Below are 20,912 nucleotides of genomic sequence, written 5' to 3'. Positions count from 1 at the left end.
AGCTGTGTGGAGGCAGGGGCGGCATCCCTACTTTGGGGCAGGACAGGAGCTGCAGACCTGCGCTTCCCTCCAGGGCGAAGTCACTCTGGGGGCAGGCTTGACTGTTATGAGCTCTGTATTTCCTTCCGGGCCACATCTTAATAAATTACAAGACATGTTCGCCCGTGGCCTGGGAATGAAGCACATTCATCTTCTTAGAGGATTCACTCTCCTTCCAACCATATCTCAAGTAGAACTGATGGGTCAATTTAAAGAAAATGTTATCACTTCATGGTCTCTTTGTAAGACTAGCAGTTGTGGCTGCATTTCTGGCTGCATCCACTGTCTTCTAATGTCTTTGCTTTTTATCACCTTAGACAAGTCCCGGAAATTTCTGTTTAATTCTAAGATGGGAAAAAGTGAAAAAGCTGGCTTAAAACTCAACATTCAGAAAACTAAGATCATGCCATCCAGTCCCATCACTTCATGGCAAATAGATGGGGAAACAATAGAAACACTGTCAGACTTACTTTCTTGGGCTCCAAAATCACTGCAGTTGGTGATTGCAGCCATGAAATTAAAAGACGCTTGCTCCTTGGAAGAAAAGCTATGACAAACCTAGACAGCATATTAAAAAGCAGAGACATTTATTTGCTGACAAAGGTCTGTCTAGTTAAAGCTATGGTTTTTCCAGTAGTCATGTATGAGAGTGAGAGTTGGACCATAAAGAAGGGTGAGTGCCGAAGAATTGATGTTTTCGAACTATAGTGCTGGAAAAGACTCTTGAGAGTCCCTTGGACCGCAAGGAGATTAAACCAGTCAATCCTAAAGGAAATCAACCCTGAATATTCACTAGAAGGACTGATGCTGAAGCTCAAGCTCCAATATTTTGGCCACATGAGGCGAAGAGCTGACTAATTGGAAAAGATCCTAATTCTGGGAAAGATAGAAGCCAGGAGGAGAAAGGGGCGACAGAGGATGAGATAGTTGGATGGCATCACTGACTCAATGGATGTGAGTTTGAGCAAGCTCCAGAAGATGGTGAAGAAAGCCTGGTATGCTGCAGTCCATGGGGTCACAAAGAGTCGGACACGACTGAGCAACTGAACAAAGATGGGACTAATGTCTTCTGCTGATTACAAAAGTCTTTCTTCATTATTGGTTTGTTCAATCAGAGTTCCACAGAGAAGCAGAGCAAATAGAGAGAGGTACATTTACACACCTCAGGGCCTGAGTTAACGCTCATCCGAGAGCCTGGGTCCTGTGATGATCACGGAGGCTGGAAGCCAAAGACCTTGGCACCGACAGGCTGACAGAGGTCAGGAATCAAGGTGCTATCTGGAGGCAGAAGGTCTTTCCCAGGAAACCTTGCTTGTTCCCTAGGCACTTGACCGGTGACGCCAGCCACCCGGCCATCAAGGCCCATGCTGCAAGGAGCCTGCTTTCCTGAAGCCCCAGCTTGTGGAGTTGACCACATCTGGACACACCTTCCCCACAGTGTCCAGACGAGGGGCTGACCACTGGCCCCACAGCCTGGCCAACCTGCCACACAAAGCAGCCATCACAGTGTACCCTATTAGCCGGACCCCGAGCCCAACTCTGATCCAGCCTCATCTCTGAGTAAAGACAGCGAAGGGGCTTGCTTCTGCTGATGTGAGATCACTGTGCTGCGAGCCACTGGGACGAGCTGACCCCCACAGGGGCATGCCGAGTCCTCTATGATGTTTGTGCTTCTCCGTGGTGTCTTGTAACTGCAAGGCCGAGGTATAAAGTCAGCACTGCTGATGTTCCATGATGAGGAATGGGAGAGTGAAGAAACAAAGGTGTTTTATAGGTACACACACACGGCTGCATTCCCAACAGAACTAGGCAATCTCTGTGCCGACCACAGTTGTCATGTCTGTAACTGCCTCTCCTGCCACCCGCTCCGTTGCCTCTTTGCCTCCAGCGAGCAGCTCAGCTGCTGTGCTTCTGATCTGGGGACCCAGGGCTCCATGCTGAAGGGTCTGGGCCATCAGCTGTCCTGCTTGGGATGAGCTGTTGTCATTTCCCAATGACCCTGAGCATAGGGCATGGTGACACTGAGATGCCCCAAGGAGTCTCCTGGATCCAGACTCACTGGATCTTCAAGAGGTCACTGTACCACTCTGTCAGGCTGCCTGCTTGTGGACAGTGAGGGGCAGGGTGAGACCAGTGAATTCCACGAGCAGGGGCCCATCATCAAGTTTGATTTTTTCCAGAAGCATTGCTATGTAAAGTATCGTGATGCTGGGTAAGGTATTCCCTGAGTCCACAGACAGGAGTTTTGGCGGAAGCATTGCATGTGGGGGAGGAGCCATGAGTCCAGAATAAGTGACTGTTTCAGTGGGAACTAAAAGCTGCCCCATCCGTGGTGGAAGTGGTCCCATGTAATCAGCCTGCCGCCAGGGCGCACTGACCATCCAGAGGTGGGGGGCGTGTTGGGGGCTCATTGCTGGTCTCTGGCAGACTGGGCAGTCGGCAGTGGCCGCAGCCAGGAGGTGCTGGTGGGAGGACACCTGTGATATTGAGCCCACACATTGCCTCTGTCCCTACCACCGTGGTCACTTTGATAGGACTTGCTGGGGAGAGAGCTGACTGGTGGCCACAGGATGGGTCATGAGCCCCTCTTTGCTGAGGTCACCCCTGGGAGCATACACGGGACATGAGTTACGTCTGTGTTTTCTGCCCATTCAGAGAAGGCTGTCACGTGACATGAGAAAGCCACTTGTGTGCAAAACAAGGCTAGGGCTTGTCTACAAGACCTGTGCCTGTTTTTATGTAGAAACTGTATTCCTTATTGCATGTGTGGGGGGAAGGGGGATGGGGGTGCCCATATTCCGTGAAGATGGGAGGCAGAGCTAGTATTTAAAGGGTTAGGCTGAGCAGAGAGCTCCCGGTCGCTGCTGGGGGGAATATTAGTAGAAGACGGTACACACGGTCTGGAAGAGAGCCCAGCGGTCCCTAGAGACATGAACCCAGCCACTCACTCCTGGAGGTCTTCCTAGGAGAGAGGGGATCTCCTGCCCCATGGGCTCCAGAATGAGTGTGCAGAGCAGCTCCGTTTGTGACGACTCCGAGTGTGACACAGCGCAGAGGTCAGGCGGCGGTCGGGGGGACGGGCATGTCTGGTGCGTGGCACCAGGGACAGCAGAGCAGTAAAGGGAGGAGGTGCCAGGCCACACTGCAGCAGAGCGTCATTAGAGCCATGTTGGGAAAAGGACACAGCCTGGGTGACACCGCTTCTGTTGGTGGCTGTCACACCAGCCCGTCTGGGCAGTGGGCAAGCCCAGAACTGCTTCTGGTCAGTGGAGCAGAGCCCCCCTGGGGTGGAAGGACCCATCTCAGCAGGCTGACAGCACCCCCACCAGAGGGTCCAAGGACCTCATCACAGAATGAAAATGAGCTCCCCTGCTCATCAGTGAAGGAGGAGTCTGACGGGGGTGGTCTGCAGGACCCAGAACCCTCGGCAGTGTGCTTCACACACTCACACCCCTACAGGGCCCCCTCCCCAGAGACCGACTCCCCCGTGACCAGAAATCCTGGCAGCACGTCATCAATCCTTGCTTTCTAGAACTCACCCTTTTCCTCACCGCACACCTGGGCTGCCCTCAGCCACCCGTGTGCTCTTTGACCCACTGACAGCAGAATCTTGGTTGGCGCTTGCTTGGTGGTGAGCCCTGGCTCCTGCCCCGGCTCAGAGCTGAACAAGTGGGTGCTCCGTAGGTCGCCCTGGAACCCGGAGGCAGGGCCCATCGAAGGGCAGCAGGGAGACACACAGGGGAGCTGCAGGCAGCTCCTCAGCCTCCTGTGCAGAGAAGCCTGCCTTCCAGCCAGAGAGACACTCGTAGTTTGTGAAGGACACTGGCACCTCCCTCCTCTGTGCTGATGGCAAGAAAACACTGCCACTGAGGCAAGACTGGAGAACAACAAAGTCCATCCCAGGGAGAGATGTGGGCTTTGTGGCCCCTCTCTGTGCTGGCCTGAGTCCCTGCCCCAGGGCACACGCTGGGAGAGGGTCCAGGGCCTCCGCTTTCGGCACCCCTAGTAGAAATGGCCCCAGGAGTCAAGTCGTGGAAGATAAACTCACCCACAACCCATAGGCAGCCCTCCCTGCCCTTCGGCGTGAGCAGCTCTAGTTAAACCTTTCCCACATCCTCCTGCCAGGATTGCTTGCGAGGTGGACTCTGAGGCCCTCCCTCCGTCTGCGAGGTGGCCACTTCCTGCCTGTCAGATCAGCAGCTCAGAGAGGAGCCATGAGGGGCTCCTGGTGACCTGAGTTCCCTGGGGTCCTGACACCTTGAGTTCTTCCAAATTTCTGTCCTTTCCTAATCATTCTAATGTGATGATGACAAGCAGCCATGTGCATGTGGTGGCAGCTCTTTAGAGTTTAGGAGCAGAAGAGCCCAGTCAGGCCCTTCTCAGGGAGGAGCAGCCAGGCCAGGGTCTGGGATTTGCAGGGCTGAGGCCGGCCACTCCGAGCTGGTGCCCAGGTGATGTCACCTGACATTGCCTGGAAACAGCTGTGCTAAGAAGGACATGAGTCCAGGAAGACAACTCCAGTGTCCCTGAGAGCTGGCAGGGCTGGGTGTCAGTGCTAGTGGAAATAACAGCTTAGATCCCTACCTGAGCCTCCGAGATCCTGCATCCCGCTGGCAGAGCCCTTCCGGTGTGGACGGCCCCTCCCCTGTGGCGACCGTCCTGCCGCCGTTTTTCTGGTTGGATGAGGTAGTTTCTACCCATCTGTTTGTTTAAAAAAATTTTCAGAAGTACCTGCACTTGGCACACCTGAGTAGATAAGGATGTGTTTGATCTTCCTTGTTCCATTCCAGAACCCTTTCTGGAGGATACCAGGTTTTGCAGAGATTTCATCTGAATGCATTTCATTTAATTTAATATTTTGTGGTGGCCCCACATTTGTTATACAGAAAACAAGCAGAGGCCCATTGGAAACGTACATTCAAGGCAAGGTTGTCCTGGTGGAGGAAGCCGAGAGCAGCCCAGACACAGCCTAGAGCCAGAGGGCTGTTCTGACTTCACGCCTCTGCCATCTGCCCTCTGGCCTGACCTCCTCAGAAGCAATCTTAAAGACATTAGTGTTGAGCTATAAATTCTGCCAAGTTAACAGGCCTTCCTGCATCAGGGTGCGAAGAGAAAGGAGAAGGTCAGAACGCTGAGTCCAGGGAAAGCTGTGATGCAGTGAAAGCTCAGCGTTTTAACCCTCCCTCATCTCACTGTGTCCTGCCCAGTGGCTTCTTGCCTGGGGACAAGGGTACCGCTCAGAGGTCTGGTCTGGCCCCGCTCCAGGGCTGGGCTCCTGTGGGAACTTCCCCGGTGCAGGCACCACTGCCCATGGGGCTAGGTTACAGCACAAATTCAAGTAGTGGTCCATGTAGGGGAGGGGGTAGAAAATAACATACAGAGGCTGAAGACCTGAAGGCGTGCAAGTGGACAGAGCAGATGAGAGAGAAACAAGCTCTCCCAGAAAGGAATGCTCACCAAGGGCCAGGGATGGGCTGCCCAGCCCACCACCCCACCCCAACAGCCCCGCTGCCCAGAGAGAACCTGAGGGAGCCACTCTGGGAGGCCTTGGGACCCCACTTCCCACTGGGGCTCACCCGCGACCGCTCTCTCCTGGGGTGTCTCCTGTTGGGGGAAGACATTTCTCTCCCCTTCTGGGTCCTTCTGGCAGATTTAAGAACTAAATGAGGTGTATCAATAGGAGGATATCGAAGTTTAATAACATGTGCACGTGGGAGAGACCCAGGAAAAGTGAATCACCAGAATGGGGGAGGCCTCACCTTGAACACCATCTCTGCTCAGGCCACAGGAGGAGGGTGGTGGTGGTGGAGGGGGTGGGGTTGGGATTCATAGAAGAGGAAGGAGTTTCACATGGAGATGGGAAAGCAGGTGCTCGCTAAATGCGGGGCCAGGCAGGACCCTGGACACAGAGCGGCGTCTGAACAGACCGACCACAGGCTCTGCCCTGTACACACACCTGGCCTCACTGCCATTGCCTAGGGAAGCCCCTTCTGGGAGCTGCCCTCTACCCACCTGCTTCTCGGCATTAGTGGAGGCTCCTCCTGAGTCTTCTGATTCTTAAAAAGAATCATAAACAGATTATGGTATTTTATATATATAAAAATCATAAAAGGGCTTCCCTGGTAGCTCAGATGGTAAAAGAATCTGCCTGCATTGTGGGAGATCTGAGTTCAGTCCCTGGGTTGGGAAGATCCCCTGGGGAAGGGAACGGCTACCCACTCCAGTATTTGGCCTGAAGAATTCCACAGACTGTATAGTCCACAGGGTCGCAAAGAGTCGAACATGACTGAACGACTTTCACTTTCACTTCACATGCCAGTGAGATGGGACTTGGGGCAGCACACACAGTCCCCTCACTCCTAACCACTGTCTGTGCGGCCCAATCCCACCAGCACAGCCGCCCTTCTCCTGGGGGCACTTTGTCCCCACCCCCCAGAGCAGCCCGCTTGCTCGGGTCCGTCCGCAGAGATGCGGTCCTGGGTGGGGCTCCCCTGATTTCTAGAGGAACCTTCCTTGCCTCTGTTTGGACTCATCACCCTAGATTTGGGGTGTGGTTCCCACTTGGGATGAATAAAGTGAGGCTGGCAGGATGGCAGTTTTCAGAGCCTGCGGGTGTTCAGAGACACAGATCCAGGGGGACTTGGCCTAGAATATGTACTAGTCGACCCATGGGTGCCAGACTCCCAGCTGCTCCTTGGGGTAGTGGGTGTGGGGCCCCTGGCCATTCAGAGTGGGGACCCAGCCTGGAAGTTGCAGGACTTCCCAGAGCCCAGGAAGTACCTTAGTTCTGACCCATGAGGCCCTGCCCTCACTCGTGACTGAAGATCCCTGTGGCTTTCCCAGGGCCCACCCAGCTGGCCCATTTTGGCACCAGGGAGGGCAGCACCCCTCCCCGAGTCCCTCTCCATAGCTCTCCAAGGGCTTCTGGGTCATTCTGTCTCCATCTCCTCGTCCCCTGGGGAGACACATACTATGGAGTCATCATGCCCCAGCTTCCCAGAGCTGCTCCAAGCTGGTCATGTCAGCCCCCAGGTTGCAGAACCAAGGGTGGGGGTAATTGGGATGCAGGGGTAGCCCTGGGTGCAGAAGGCCATCGCCAGCATCTGCCTCGGGCTGCTGGAGGGGAGGGACAGGCAGACCCTGGGAGCCTGACACCCGAGCAGTCCTGCGCTGTCAGTCGGGGAGCCTCACCTCACAGGACGTGGGGCAGCCGGTCAGAGCTTCATAGCCACCGCCCTTCACCTCGTCGTTTCTCAGCTGAATTAAACCATAGCCTCTTATCCCTGGTGAAGGGCGTGACTTGGCTTTGAGAAGCTACCTGCACCCAGCCTGGCAAGTCCAGGGGCTTCAGAGAACCCAGGAAGCACCTCTGTTCAGAGCCGTGAGGCCCTTCATGGCCCAGCAGGTTACACTCCTGTTGGGGAAAGACATTCAGGCCTTCTCCTTCCTGTTCTGGCTCTGCTCACAGCCCCTGCAGCTCAGCACAGGGAAGAGGCCCCCTCCGCCACACATGTCACCACAGCCTGTGGGAAGCACAGCGTCAACACTCGCATCCTGTGAGGACTGCTGTCAAAGAGACGAGGTCCTGGCACTGTTCCTCTGGCTGAGCGTGGCACTTCCGTGCCCAGACAGTGAGATGCAGCCGTGGAGAGACACCCGTGTGTCACTGGGTAGACTGGTGGCCTCAGAAAGAAGTCTCCAGCCGGCTCTGGTAACCATGGTGATGAGAGGGTGCTAGGGACAGCAGGCAAATGTCTGGCATGTCTTATTTCATCCGGTCCCCAGGCAGCTCTCCCGAGCAGGGACTGTCGTCACCCCCACTCCACAGGTGAGGAAACGAGGCCCAGGGGCACCTGCTGGGAGGAGTGCCAGGTGGCGTGGCCCTTGCCCCCACCCTCTCATGTTGGGCCCCAGCCTGGCTTTGCACCCTGGGGCCCTTGGGGCAGGCGCATGTGCACAGGTCTCCTGCCTTCATAGAACCCTGGCCGCAGTGCCTCCTTCTCTGTGCTGGCCTTTGTGACACCACTTGGTGCAATGACAGCGTCCTGGGCTACACAGCAGAGGTGGGACCACTAGGGTCCAATCCTGAGTTCAGGGCCCTCACAGGGTGCTGACACCCCAGGGGTTCGGGCCACCCAGTCCTGGCCCTGGGAGGCTGTGACGGTGAGGAGTGGCGGATGTCAGCACTTGCTCGTCTGATGGACCAGGGGCCACAGGGAGGTAACCCAGCCCCCCCGCCCAGACCTGCTGAGCTAGAGCTCAACATAGCACCCAGGTTTCCTGCTATGGAGGCTGCTAGCCAGTCCATATCACACCATGGCCCTCACTGAACATGGGGTATCTCTGGGACAGCGGGGTACGCAGGACACTGTTGCAGTGTGTGGTTACCCGCAGTGCTGGGGGCCATGTGTCGGGGAAGCCTGAGGCTGGCAGGAGAAGGTGGGGCTCGGTCCCAGGAGCTCCAGGACCTGAGGCAGGTTTGGGCCGGTCAGCCCTGACCATGTGACTGTTCTCGGGACACTGGCTGGAGGCCCGGTGGGTCAGCAAACACTTGAGTAAGGCCCTGAGGCGCAAGGCAGTAACGCCTGGAGGGTGAAGGGAGAGCAAACTCCCCCACCCTCGCTCATGCTGCTCCAGCAGTTATGGAACAGGCAGTGTTGGGGTCAGAGAGTGGCTGGGATCCTGCATGCAGACTGCCGGCTCCCCTCCGATCCCGCTGCCCCTGCCTCCAGCACCACCCCGTGTCCACCAAGCGACTCCAGCCTCTCAACCAGGCCCCCGAGGAGCCGTCCACTGTGTTGCTCTTCTCACAGGCCACACGCACCCGCCTCCCCACCTCCTGGCTTCTCACCTGGACCTGCCCAGCTGGCTGGCAACCAGCCCAGCTTTCGGGCCACCTCAACCCCACTCCTCCAAAACCACCTCCCTTCCCATCCGTGGAACAACAAAAGTTCTTTCTGGTACATCATGTCTAGTACCCTGTGAGCAGAGCAACTTTTACAAGTTTTGCTTTCATCATGTTTCCTCTCAAATTAAGAAGAAACAACATTTGACATAGTAAGTCAGAAAATACCAAAATATGTAATAAGATGAAGTACCGCTGAGCCCCTCCTGCACCTGCTCTCCTGAGCCAACATTGGCTGTCTGGGGGACTAGATCTGTGCTTCCCCGATGGCAGCGATGCCCCCAGGCCACTGAGGATGGATGCAGTCGGAACATGGTCCATGACCCTTGACCCATGACCCTGAACTCCTGTCTCAGCTTGTGGAAATGTCCTTTTGGGCATCTGGCAGAGTGCACGTGTGTGGCTCTGTCTGTGCCCTGTGCTCGGAGGTGGTGGGAAGAGCCTGCCCTACCCACAAGTGCGTTTGGTCCTGCAGGTTGAGGTTTTCCTAGGGGATCGGGGGCTAAGCCTTGCAGACCAAACCATGTCCACGTCAGTGCTGCCCACCACACCTGCCCAGCATCCAGCGTGTGCCCACCAGCAGCTTTAAATGTCCTGTGAACAGAAGCCAGGACACAGGGTACATCTGTGTGAGAGAGGTGGGGCCATCTAACCCCGTGGATTAATGAGGAAGACGTGGCACTCAGGTTTACTTCGTTTAATTAAATGAATTGACTCCCTAAAAAAATTAATGTCACATTTTATAAATCAAATTCTGTTCTCTTTGACTTCTTTTAATTTCAGAGATAATTTTCCATAATTTTAACTGACTTAATTGGCAGCAGTTCTTCATTTAAGCTTTAAATTTCTTTTTCCTTTGGCCATTTCCTTTTGCATTAACGTTCTAAGGAACAAACCCTCTAGGGACAGAAGCTATCATTTTATTATTTTTAATATGTTTTACGGTTCTCCTGTAATGAATGTATATCTCTTTTATAATACTGGTTTCCAGGTGGTTCTTTGCTAGTAGGCTACGACTTTATCTCAGGTTGTGTGTGTGTGTGTGTGTGTGTGTGTGTGAGTGCATAAGTGTTTGTCTTTCTAATGTCCCCCTGGGCTCTTCTCGGATGTGCTGACCTAGGTGTGGACCTTGACAGCCTGGCTTCGCCTGTTCCTTTGTCTGCTGTGCCTGGCATGGCTGCTGTGCCCGTTGAGCCCCTACTCCTACGGTGGTCCTTGTCACCCAGTTGGCAGGTGCAGGTGGTGGGAGCCCAACACAGGGCTGGCAGCCCTGGTGGTAGGCCTGGTGACCTACTCTCCTGGGAAGGCTGTGGCTTTGCCAAGAAACCTCCCAAGAGGCCTTGCCTACTTGCCCTGGGCCTGTCCTAACTGTGTCTCCTTCACCTTGATTTTATATGAAGCAGCAGCCAGAGCTCTGAGCTGGGTGAGACCTAGCAATGGGCACAGCCAGACCTCACCGGGGCTCGAGAGCCCCTCCCCCTGGTCGCTGGCAGGTCTCATGCAGGCCCCTCCCCACTGGGCATGCACGTCCTGGCTAACTCACCCAGCAGGACTCTCTGGCTATGATGCCACCAATAACCCAGCTCATGCCTGGAACCCCTGTCCCTGCCCTGGTGCCCACGTGGTCCAGCGTCCCCAGCAGGGTTTGTTGGTGAGTGTCCAGAATTCAGTCCCTGTGCTCTGAGAACCTGGCTGGCCCAGCAGAGCAGCAGGAAGGGCAGTCAGCCCTCAGCCCCTTGGGATACGGGCTGAGCCGGTGATGCCCCTCCTTCTGTTGTGGATGGCACCACGGGGCCACTGGCAGGCCTGGGGACCCATCACGTGGATCTTAATTTTATTCACCTGTGTGTGCTTGCACACACACGCACACAGACACACATGCATACACATGCGCACAAACACACACGTATGCCCATATACCTGCATACACATACATACATACACATAGTGATACAGTCACACATAAGCATACACATTCACACATAGGCACAGACATTCATGCAGAGGCTCGCACATTCACACAGGCACACACATATACTGTTAGATTACTTTTAGAGTTTTCATCTCCAGATCCCACTTGACCACTTGATAGCCGGTGGGTTTTTGCCAGAGACCCCACAGTATTTGGGGATCTGTTGCCAGCCTGGCTTCCTTTCCAGAGCCCCCAAGTGAGCGCCAAGGACCCTCTGTGCACCTGAGCCGGTGCCCTCCCCGTGCTGGTCTCAGTTAGGAGGCTGTCATCCTGGCAGTCCCTTCCTCTGCTGGTGGCCTCAGGAACCTGGCTACTTGGAGGGTGGCAACACTCCCGAGCCAGCTGCATGGCTCCCCCTGGTGGCTAACTGACCAAAGCTCTCCTGAATGTGTCCCACGCTCATCTCTTGGTGGATGCTAATCAAGGCTGCCCTGTGCCACGTTGCCCCCATGCCTGCTCCCCTCCGGGCTGGGGCTTGCCCATGCCAGCCGTGGTGTGCATTCGGGACATCAGCTCCAATCCTTTCTATCAGTAGCAGTGCTGGGAGTAGAGAAAAACTTCAGATTTGTTCCTACTTAAGTGTTATTGATTTACCTTGAGGCACACATCCCTGCTAAGTGTGCTTTATGGCGATTTCAGCACTGCTGACTCCCCAACAGCTGGGGTGGAAAAAAGAGTCCCCATCGGGCCACTGTGGGGTCCAACCAGCCCCATGACCCAATCAGACGCTGTGGTGGCCATCGCCGACCTGGGGCTCTGTGTCAGACTCAGAATGCCACCTGTTTCACACCACACCCCTTGCCAGCTAGCTAGTCCTCATCCAGCGTCAGAACAGCCAGTTCCAGGAGAGCTGCCAAACTGGACACCAAGGCCAGCACATTTCCATGGAAGCACCTCTGCGTGTACACGTCTTCCTCTTCCACACACCCTCACTCATACATGCACACACGTGACACACGTGGAACTCGGCTCCCCGTGTGGTACAACCACAAACAGTGCTGTCAGGGCCTCCAACTGAAAGTGTGCGGGATACTCGGTACTAATGTGGAATAACCACCCCCTCCCACTGTAGGAGACCCATGGTGCCCTCCACTGGTGATGTTTCCAGGCTGGGATGTGGTCCTGAGATGGGGGGTCCTGAGGTCAGGGTTCCTGAGAGCAGGAGTCTGGAGGGGGTGGCCCTGAGGAGGGGGTTGTCGGTTTGGCACTTCCAGGTCTAGGTCTGTGCTGGCGTGTTTTCCACATCTCAGGAAAGAAAGGGAGATGGGAAAGCTTTCCATCTTCACTGCCCCCCTCTAGGCAGCTTTACTTGACCAGACCAGAGTCTCCTTACAGGGCCGCACCGCTCGCTAGAAGCACTTACCCAACTTCGTTTTGTGTGTCTCTAGAAAGACAGGAAGAGTGGGCTGCTGAAGCTGCTGGCCGGTGCGTCCACCAGGAGGAAGTCGCGCTCCCCACCATCCACCTCTCCCACCCATGACCCCCAGGCAGTGGATGCCTCGCTCCAGGGTGCGGTGGGGCCCGAAGTGTCCTTGCTGTCCATCCACAGCAGGGCTGGGTCCTGTCCCATCGAAGGCGAGATGCAGGGTGCCTTGGGGATGGAGCCACTGCACAGGAAGGCGGGCTCTTTGGATCTGAGCTTCCCATCACCCACCCGACCGGCCGCGTTCTCCACAATCGCTGTCCGCCCTGAGCCCAAGCCACTTCCCAGAGAGAGGTAACGGGGGGAGCTGTGTGCTTCCGGGCCTGGGTGCAGTGGTCTCTGAGGTCTGGAGCCACTCTGGGGAAAGGGACGATGGGATTCCTGGGGAGTGAACCTGCCTGGTGTCCCTCACTGTCCCAGAGACTTGGGTAGAACAGAAGCAGGTCTCAAATTCTGAGTCCATGTGCAACCCGAGTTTGGATTTACAAGGAGAATCTGATGGAACTGAGGTGTTCAGAACCCAAAGAGATGAGCTGTGCCCCCAGCCCCTCGGGAACCTGGAGTGATCCCACCCCAGGCAACTCTCCTGGAAGCCTGGCGTCCTCACCCGAGATTGACTCAGGGTTAAACCATATGACATGGCCAGTATTCGTCTGCTTTTCACCAAAGCCAGCGATTTCACAGAGTTCAGCACAGAGTTTCTAGATTAGGAAACTGAGTTCACCAAGGCATCAGGTGGAAGGGCCACAGGTCAGCGTCCTCTTGGTGAGCAGGCCCATTTGACTCATCAGTCCTTAGAGAGCTTCAGACAGGCCGGGAGCCTGCAGGGAGGAAGTACTTTCCTTTCTGAGCACCTCCTCTTCCGAGAGCTGCGTGAATGGTAAAAGGAGGGGCATCTCCTGAGAACATAGTCCTGGTCAGAATCCTTCCCCCACTTGGCCACACTGACCAATGCCAGCTCTTCCGTGTGGCCTGAGACACACCTCACACACCATGTACGCCATAGACACCATGTACATCAGACAAATACAGACACCACAGACACACCATGTACATCAGACACAATACAGACACCACACACACACCATGTACACCAGACACAATACAGAAACCACACACACACCATGGAAATCTACAGATACCACACACACCATGTACACCAGACACAATATAGACACCACACACACACCATGTACACCAGACACAATACAGACACCACACACACACCGTGTACATCAGACACAATACAGACACCACACACACACCATGTACACCAGACACAATACAGACACCACACACACACCATGTACACCAGACACAATACAGATATCACACACACACCATGTACACAAGACACAATACAGACACCACACACACCATGTACACCAGACACAACACAGACACCACAGACACACCATGTACATCAGACACAATACAGACACCACACACACACCATGGAAATCTACAGATACCACACACACCATGTACACCAAACAGAATACAGACACCACACACACACCATGTACACCAGACACAATACAGATACCACACACACACCATATACATCAGACACAACACAGACACCACAGACACACCATGTACATCAGACACAATACAGACACCACACACATACCATGTACACCAGACACAACACAGACACCACAGACACACCATGTACACCAGACACAACTCAGACACCACACACACACCATGTACACCAGACACAATACAGACACTACACACACACCATGTACACCAGACACAACACAGACACCACACACACACCATGTACACCAGACACAACACAGACACCACACACACACCATGTACACCAAACAGAATACAGACACCACACACACACCGTGTACATCAGACACAATACAGACACCACACACACACCGTGTACATCAGACACAACACAGACACCACAGACACACCATGTACATCAGACACAATACAGACACCACACACACACCATGGAAATCTACAGATACCACACACACCATGTACACCAGACACAATACAGATACCACACACACACCATGTACATCAGACACAATACAGACACCACACACATACCATGTACACCAGACACAATACAGACACCACACACACACCATGTACACCAGACTCAACACAGACACCACAGACACACCATGTACATCAGACACAACACAGACACCACACACATACCATGTACACCAGACACAATACAGACACTACACACACACCATGTACACCAGACACAACACAGACACCACAGACACACCATGTACAACAGACACAACATAGACACCACACACACACCATGTACACCAAACAGAATACAGACACCACACACACACCATGTACACCAGACACAATACAGACACCACACACACACCGTGTACATCAGACACAATACAGACACCACACACACACCATGTACACTAAACAGAATACAGACACCACACACACACCGTGTACATCAGACACAATACAGACACCACACACACACCATATACATCAGACACAACTCAGACATCACACACACACCATGTACACCAGACACAATACAGACACTACACACACACCATGTACACCAGACACAACACAGACACCACACACACACCATGTACACCAGACACAACACAGACACCACACACACACCATGTACACCAAACAGAATACAGACACCACACACACACCGTGTACATCAGACACAATACAGACACCACACACACACCATGGAAATCTACAGATACCACACACACCATGTACACCAGACACAATACAGATACCACACACACACCATATACATCAGACACAACACAGACACCACAGACACACCATGTACATCAGACACAATACAGACACCACACACATACCATGTACACCAGACACAATACAGATACCACACACATACCATGTACACCAGACACAACACAGACACCACAGACACACCATGTACACCAGACACAACTCAGACACCACACACACACCATGTACACCAGACACAATACAGACACTACACACACACCATGTACACCAGACACAATACAGACACCACACACACACCATGTACACCAGACACAACACAGACACCACACACACACCATGTACACCAGACACAACACAGACACCACACACACACCATGTACACCAGACACAATACAGACACCACACACACACCGTGTACATCAGACACAATACAGACACCACACACACACCATGTACACCAGACACAACACAGACACCACAGACACACCGTGTACATCAGACACAATACAGACACCACACACACACCATGGAAATCTACAGATACCACACACACCATGTACGCCAGACAGAATACAGATACCACACACACACCATGTACATCAGACACAATACAGACACCACACACATACCGTGTACATCAGACACAATACAGACACCACACACACACCATGTACACCAGACACAACACAGACACCACACACACACATACATGCCACCCGCAACGTCACACACCACACACCTGCCTTTCTTCTTCCACTTCCCTCCACCTTGGGGCCGCTCTCCCACATCAGAGCCTTCCTTCTTACCCGAGACCAGCCCAGCTGCTATGGTCTCTGCAGGGGTTTGGGCTTCTCCAAGGCCCACAGCTGGGCTCCTGGAGCATCTCCAGTCAGGGTGACAGGCCCTGGAGGTCCTGAAGCTGCCCTCACATCTCCTCCGAGTTCTTTTCTTCTCAGCTCTCTCAACCTCCAGACTCCATGCGGGGCTTAAAAGACCCTGCTGTGAAAAATCTCGGGAGTCTCTGAGTAACTAGAAAATTCAGGGAATTCCTCCCATTCGCTGACAGTCCCGGCTAATCTGGGTGTCATCCCTGGGGACCTGGATGCCCTCCTGCCCAGCATCCTGTACAGCTCGTTAGTGACCAGCACTGCCTAACATGGCCCTTGCCCTGCATAGCCCTGTGCAGCCCTGAGCAGCCTTCAGGACACCAGGTCCTGGCCCCCAACAGGCTGGAGCCAAGGACATGATGACAGCAATGTAACCTTCAGGCTGGGGCAGCTCACCCGGCCTCAGGCCACACTCCCAATGTGTGGATGAGGGGTGCTGCCACTGGCCTGTCTGGTGCCGCCTGTGTGCAAGCCATTTCTCCTGACAGTGATCTCAGAGGAAGGACCTTTAGGTTGAGGGTGCTGTTGAGGGAGACTGCCCAGGTGTGTGTGGAGGAACCATGGGGAGCACCCCCCAGGCTCTCAGGAGGAGGCCTTGGGAGCCAGGGTACTGCCCTTCCAGGAACCTAGCCTTGGGTGGTCTGCAGCACCCCAGCCTCTGGGCAGTGTACAGGGAGTTGCGTTTCTGGACATTGCTTAGGGATCAGGAAAGCTCTTGTCCGGCTGTCCTGCTGGGGTCGGCTGAGCTCCGGCTTGCGCTCCCTCTCCGTCCTCCCCCTGTGCACCACCATCCGCCGCTTAACAGCCATGTCACCCAAATGAGTGCCTTTGCTGTTTGAGTCCCAGTCCCCACACACAACATGAGGATGATGGTGCCTGGGGGTTATTATATTTGCAAAGCAGCAGAATTAGTACCCAGGAAAGGACCAACAAATTTGTTGTTCAGTTGCTAAGTCATGTCTGACTCTTTGCAAACCCATGGACTGCAGCACGCCAGGCTCCTCTGTCCTCCTCTGTCTCCAGTGTTTGCTCAAACTCGTGTCCATTGAGTCAGTGATGTCATCCGACTGTCTCATCCTCTGTTGCCCTCTTCTCCTCCCAGTGAACACCAAGGGCAAGGACAACCATAACAACACAAAAGATGACGTGTGTGACAGTGTCGTGTGACATCACGTACATGACAGTGAGTGAGATCATGGTGGGGGTGGTGGTCTCCCCACTTTGATTGACAGTCCTTCATGTTCACATACATAGCTGGTATGTCCTCACCTCCTGCTGGCCTGTCAGCTGTCGAGCTCTGTTGGGATTTAGAAATTTCTTGCTTTGATTTCTTGTGGGTCATGATAGTGGAATAATGGCTCCCAAAGACATCTCTGCCTTAATCCCCACACCAAGGATAGGATGGCAGATGGACCAAGCAGCTGACCCTAAAGTGGAGAGGTCATCCAGACCCAGGCGTGCCTGTGTGACCACAGGAGTCCTCACAGGCAGACAAGGAGTTCAGCTTGCCGTGCTGGCTTTGAGTCAGAGGAAGGACGAATGCTCCTCGGGAATGCTTGCAGCTTCTAGGGGCAGGAAAAGGGGAGGGACCCCACGGGGGAGGGGTCTCCCCGAGACCCTCAACTGTGTCCCCGTGAGGTTGTGACAATCGTCAGGCTTTTAGAACTGCCAGATGTGTACATTGTTATGTGCTGTCTGTGGGAATCTGTCAGACGCCGCAGGGACCCCAGGCCCATGTAGACCTTTAGGTGTGGTGTCCAGCATATATTTTTATCATTTCCAAGGTCTGGTAGGCACTGCTGTGATGACCTCAGTCCCTACCTGGGACCCCTAGTCCTCACCAGGGCCCCTCATGTGACACAGAGGATGCCCCCCACCCCGCACGCCAGGCAATGGCGCCTGCAGCAGTTGAGTGGTTGCTGAGCCCCTTCTGCAGACTTGCTGTGTGTGTCTGACGCACGACACCAGGACTGTGCCGCGAGCTGCTGCCCCTCTTTCTCTTGGTGGGCAGCCCTCCTCAGAGAGAGGGGAGGGAGGGCCCAGAGCTCCGAGAACATGGGGGCAGGGGGTGACTGGAGAGAAAGCGTGTCACAGTCTGCACCTCTGGCCCAGGGAGGACACCTGGGGGTTTGTGGGACTCGCAGGAGAACAGAGGGTGGCCTGGCTGAGAATGGCTCTCCCCAGCCCAGCCTCGACCACTCCTTCTCTGCCACTGCCCACAGCAGGGATGTGAGCCAGACTGAGCCCAGGAGCAGGAGGTCCCTGTCCGGGTCACCTGTGGGCCAGACCAGTGGGCGGAGCTGAGCTGGGAGGTGGAGCCTTGGGGCTGAGGTAGGTCTGGAGGGAGTGGGGACAGATGGAAGCACAGGTCCTCTTCCCAGAGTGCTTCTCGTCTGAGCCATGTGGTGCTAGCCCAGGAGGGTGGTGTGGATGGTGGGCTGGTGGGTGGGGGTGGGGTGGGGAGAGATGAGGAGCATGGCGAGGCCCAGCGCTTGGCGGATCCATTGCGGAGACTTTGCTGACCCTACATTCCCAGCCCGTGGTGTCTGCGGTTTGCAGACGGTGAGAACAGGTGCTCTTCTGGCCACCAGATCACCCAGAGTGGGGCGTGCATGGAGTCCTCAGCCCCCTGCCCGGTCATTACCCCCGGAAGGGCAGTGGGCACAGGGCCAGTGGGAAACCAGTGGGATGCCTGTGTGGCCCCCAGCTGGAGGGGTGCGGACCAGCAGCTCTGCTGGTCTGGATGGCAGGGAGGCCGGATCACAGCCATCCGCCCTCATCCTGGGGTGCTTTAGAAGGCGGGTCCTCAGAGCTGCCTCCTTGAGGCTTTCCGATCAGGTGTGGAGTGCAGACCCACCCTGTGCCCTTGGCCAGGCAGGGCTATCTCAGATCTGGGGAGCCCTCGGGGGGAGGGGGCCACCTGCTGAGGCCTGTGTGTCTGTTCCTGATCAGAGCCCAGGCATTCAGCAGGCAGAAGCTCCCACAGTGGAGACCCAGGTGGATTTTATGGCACGTTGGTCCAAAAACGGGTGGGAGGCCCTGGAACCCTGGAGACGGGCGGGCTGCTCGCTCACCCCAGTGTCTGTTTCCCCAGGTACCGTGTGGTGGTCTCATACCCACCCCAGAGCGAGGCAGAGATCGAGCTGAAGGAGGGGGATGTGGTCTTCGTGCACAAGAAGCGTGAGGATGGCTGGTACAAGGGGACCCTGCAGAGGAACGGCCGCACGGGCCTCTTCCCTGGCAGCTTCGTGGAGAGCTTCTGAGGCCGTGCCTGCCCCCCAGGGACAGAGGTGCAGGGACCCCAGGGGAGCAGCCACCAGAGGCCCCAGTCCTTCCAGGCAGGCGGCAGGACCCACACACTGTGGGGTGGTTTGCTCCCAGGACCCTTCTTGCCCTCTACTCATGGGGCTGACAGGGAGCACAGGCCCAGCGCATTTGGAGAGCGTTCTCAAGGCAGCTCCGGGCTTCACTTGGGTCTGGATTGCTCCTCACCCCATCTATACCTCAGGCACCACCACCAGGACCCTTAGCATGGTGCCCTGGCCCAGGTCATTGTCGGCCAGGTCCCTGAGGAAGCGCTCGGTTCCCGCGGGCGAGGTGTACACAGTGCTTCTTGCCTTGCTACCACGGTCCTGCTCCCGTGCTTCTTTCTTACACCTTTTTACTGCAAAGCTGTTAGACTTTATAAATCTCTAACAGGTCGTACACTGCCTATTTTTCATACATCTGGTGCTGCCTTTTTGTAAAACTAGTAGGACTTGGTTGGAAAGATCTCTGGGGAGACAGCAAATGGGCAGAACTTCTGCAGGCACCCTGTGAGCCTGAGGAGCCTGGTGTTCACAGCCTCGGTCCTCCTGGGGCTAGAGGGGCCTCAGTGTTGGTGGGAGTTAGGAAAAGCCTGTCTCTTTAGCCCTTCCAGTGGCCCCGCTGCATCTGGAGATGTTCTGACAGGGATGGCAGTGAAGGAACAGGAGGGGGGACCCCAGGCCACGAGGCCCTCCTGTCACTGTAGAGAGGAGACCACACCCAAGGCTTCCACTGTCAAAACGTGCAGTGGTCACTGCAGTTCAGATTTGCCACCTTGTGGAGGTTTCACCAAGTTTCCTTTAAATAGATATCTACTCTGTTCTCAGTGCAAACCTTGGTCTTGAGACCAGAGACACGGGGCTAACCAGGGCCACCAAAGGCCCACAGGAGCAGAGTCAGGGGTGGCAGCCATGCGCTGAATGCGGGCTCTGGCTGGGAAATGCTTGGCACTTTGCACAGTCACACACACGCACCCGTTGTTCTGTTAGACACAGATGTGTGTGATTTTGGAGGAACGAACTGATGACAAACCATGATGCCTGTGATTCCGAGTCTTTAAATAAAACTGAACGTGGAGAAGTCTGGTTTCTGGTTGGGGGAGCAGTCAGGTGGGGCCGGGCTGGGTGGGAGCTAAGCTGGTAGAAGACCCCCACATCCCCTCCACTGCCTGTGGGTGCACAGCCCTGCCACCGCCAAGAGCCTTGGAGTGGGAAACCTGTCTGTGTGGTAGGGTGGTAGGGCACTGAGGGTATGGGTGTACCAGACAGCCACACCCGGCACAGGGAGGAGTCCACTGCTGGGCCAGCAGAGCTGAGCCTGGGTGGGCGTGGGTGTCTCTAGGTGCCCTGCAGGGTCTTGCCTGCCTGGAAGGGCAGAATGGCTTTCTATAGGTGATGCCCCCCCGCCCCTTGCTTGTGAGAAGCCATCATGCCAGGAGTCATGCAGGTCCTGTGGGCTCAGGGCGCCCGGAATCAGCCTCTAGACGAGCACACTCATGGCTCTGCCTCAGGCGTCTGGGCCAAGGAAACCTGTCCTGGAATACTGGGTGTGGGGTGCCTGACAGCCACTAGCAGGAGGGGTGTCAGGAGGCTGCCGATTTCCAAACGGGAGCTTGTCACC

The 20,912-nt window shown here is 55.2% G+C and overlaps 1 protein-coding gene across 1 annotated transcript in view; it reads left to right on the top strand.

Moving 5' to 3' along the window:
* The window catches only part of SH3RF3 (SH3 domain containing ring finger 3), a 160,410-nt gene extending 140,048 nt beyond the window's left edge, over window positions 1-20,362 (top strand). The window contains exons 9-10 of the mRNA XM_052648940.1: window positions 12,305-12,633; window positions 19,081-20,362. Coding sequence (XP_052504900.1) covers window positions 12,305-12,633; window positions 19,081-19,249 — 498 coding nt within the window. The 3' untranslated portion in view covers window positions 19,250-20,362. The remainder of the gene's footprint in view (window positions 1-12,304; window positions 12,634-19,080) is intronic.
* The last annotated feature ends 550 nt before the right edge of the window (window positions 20,363-20,912 follow it).

Source organism: Budorcas taxicolor, chromosome 11, assembly GCF_023091745.1.
Source record: "Budorcas taxicolor isolate Tak-1 chromosome 11, Takin1.1, whole genome shotgun sequence".
NCBI lineage: Eukaryota > Metazoa > Chordata > Mammalia > Artiodactyla > Bovidae > Budorcas > Budorcas taxicolor.
The sequence above is the reverse complement of the archived record's forward strand: the minus strand, read 5'-3'. Positions and strand labels throughout refer to the sequence as shown.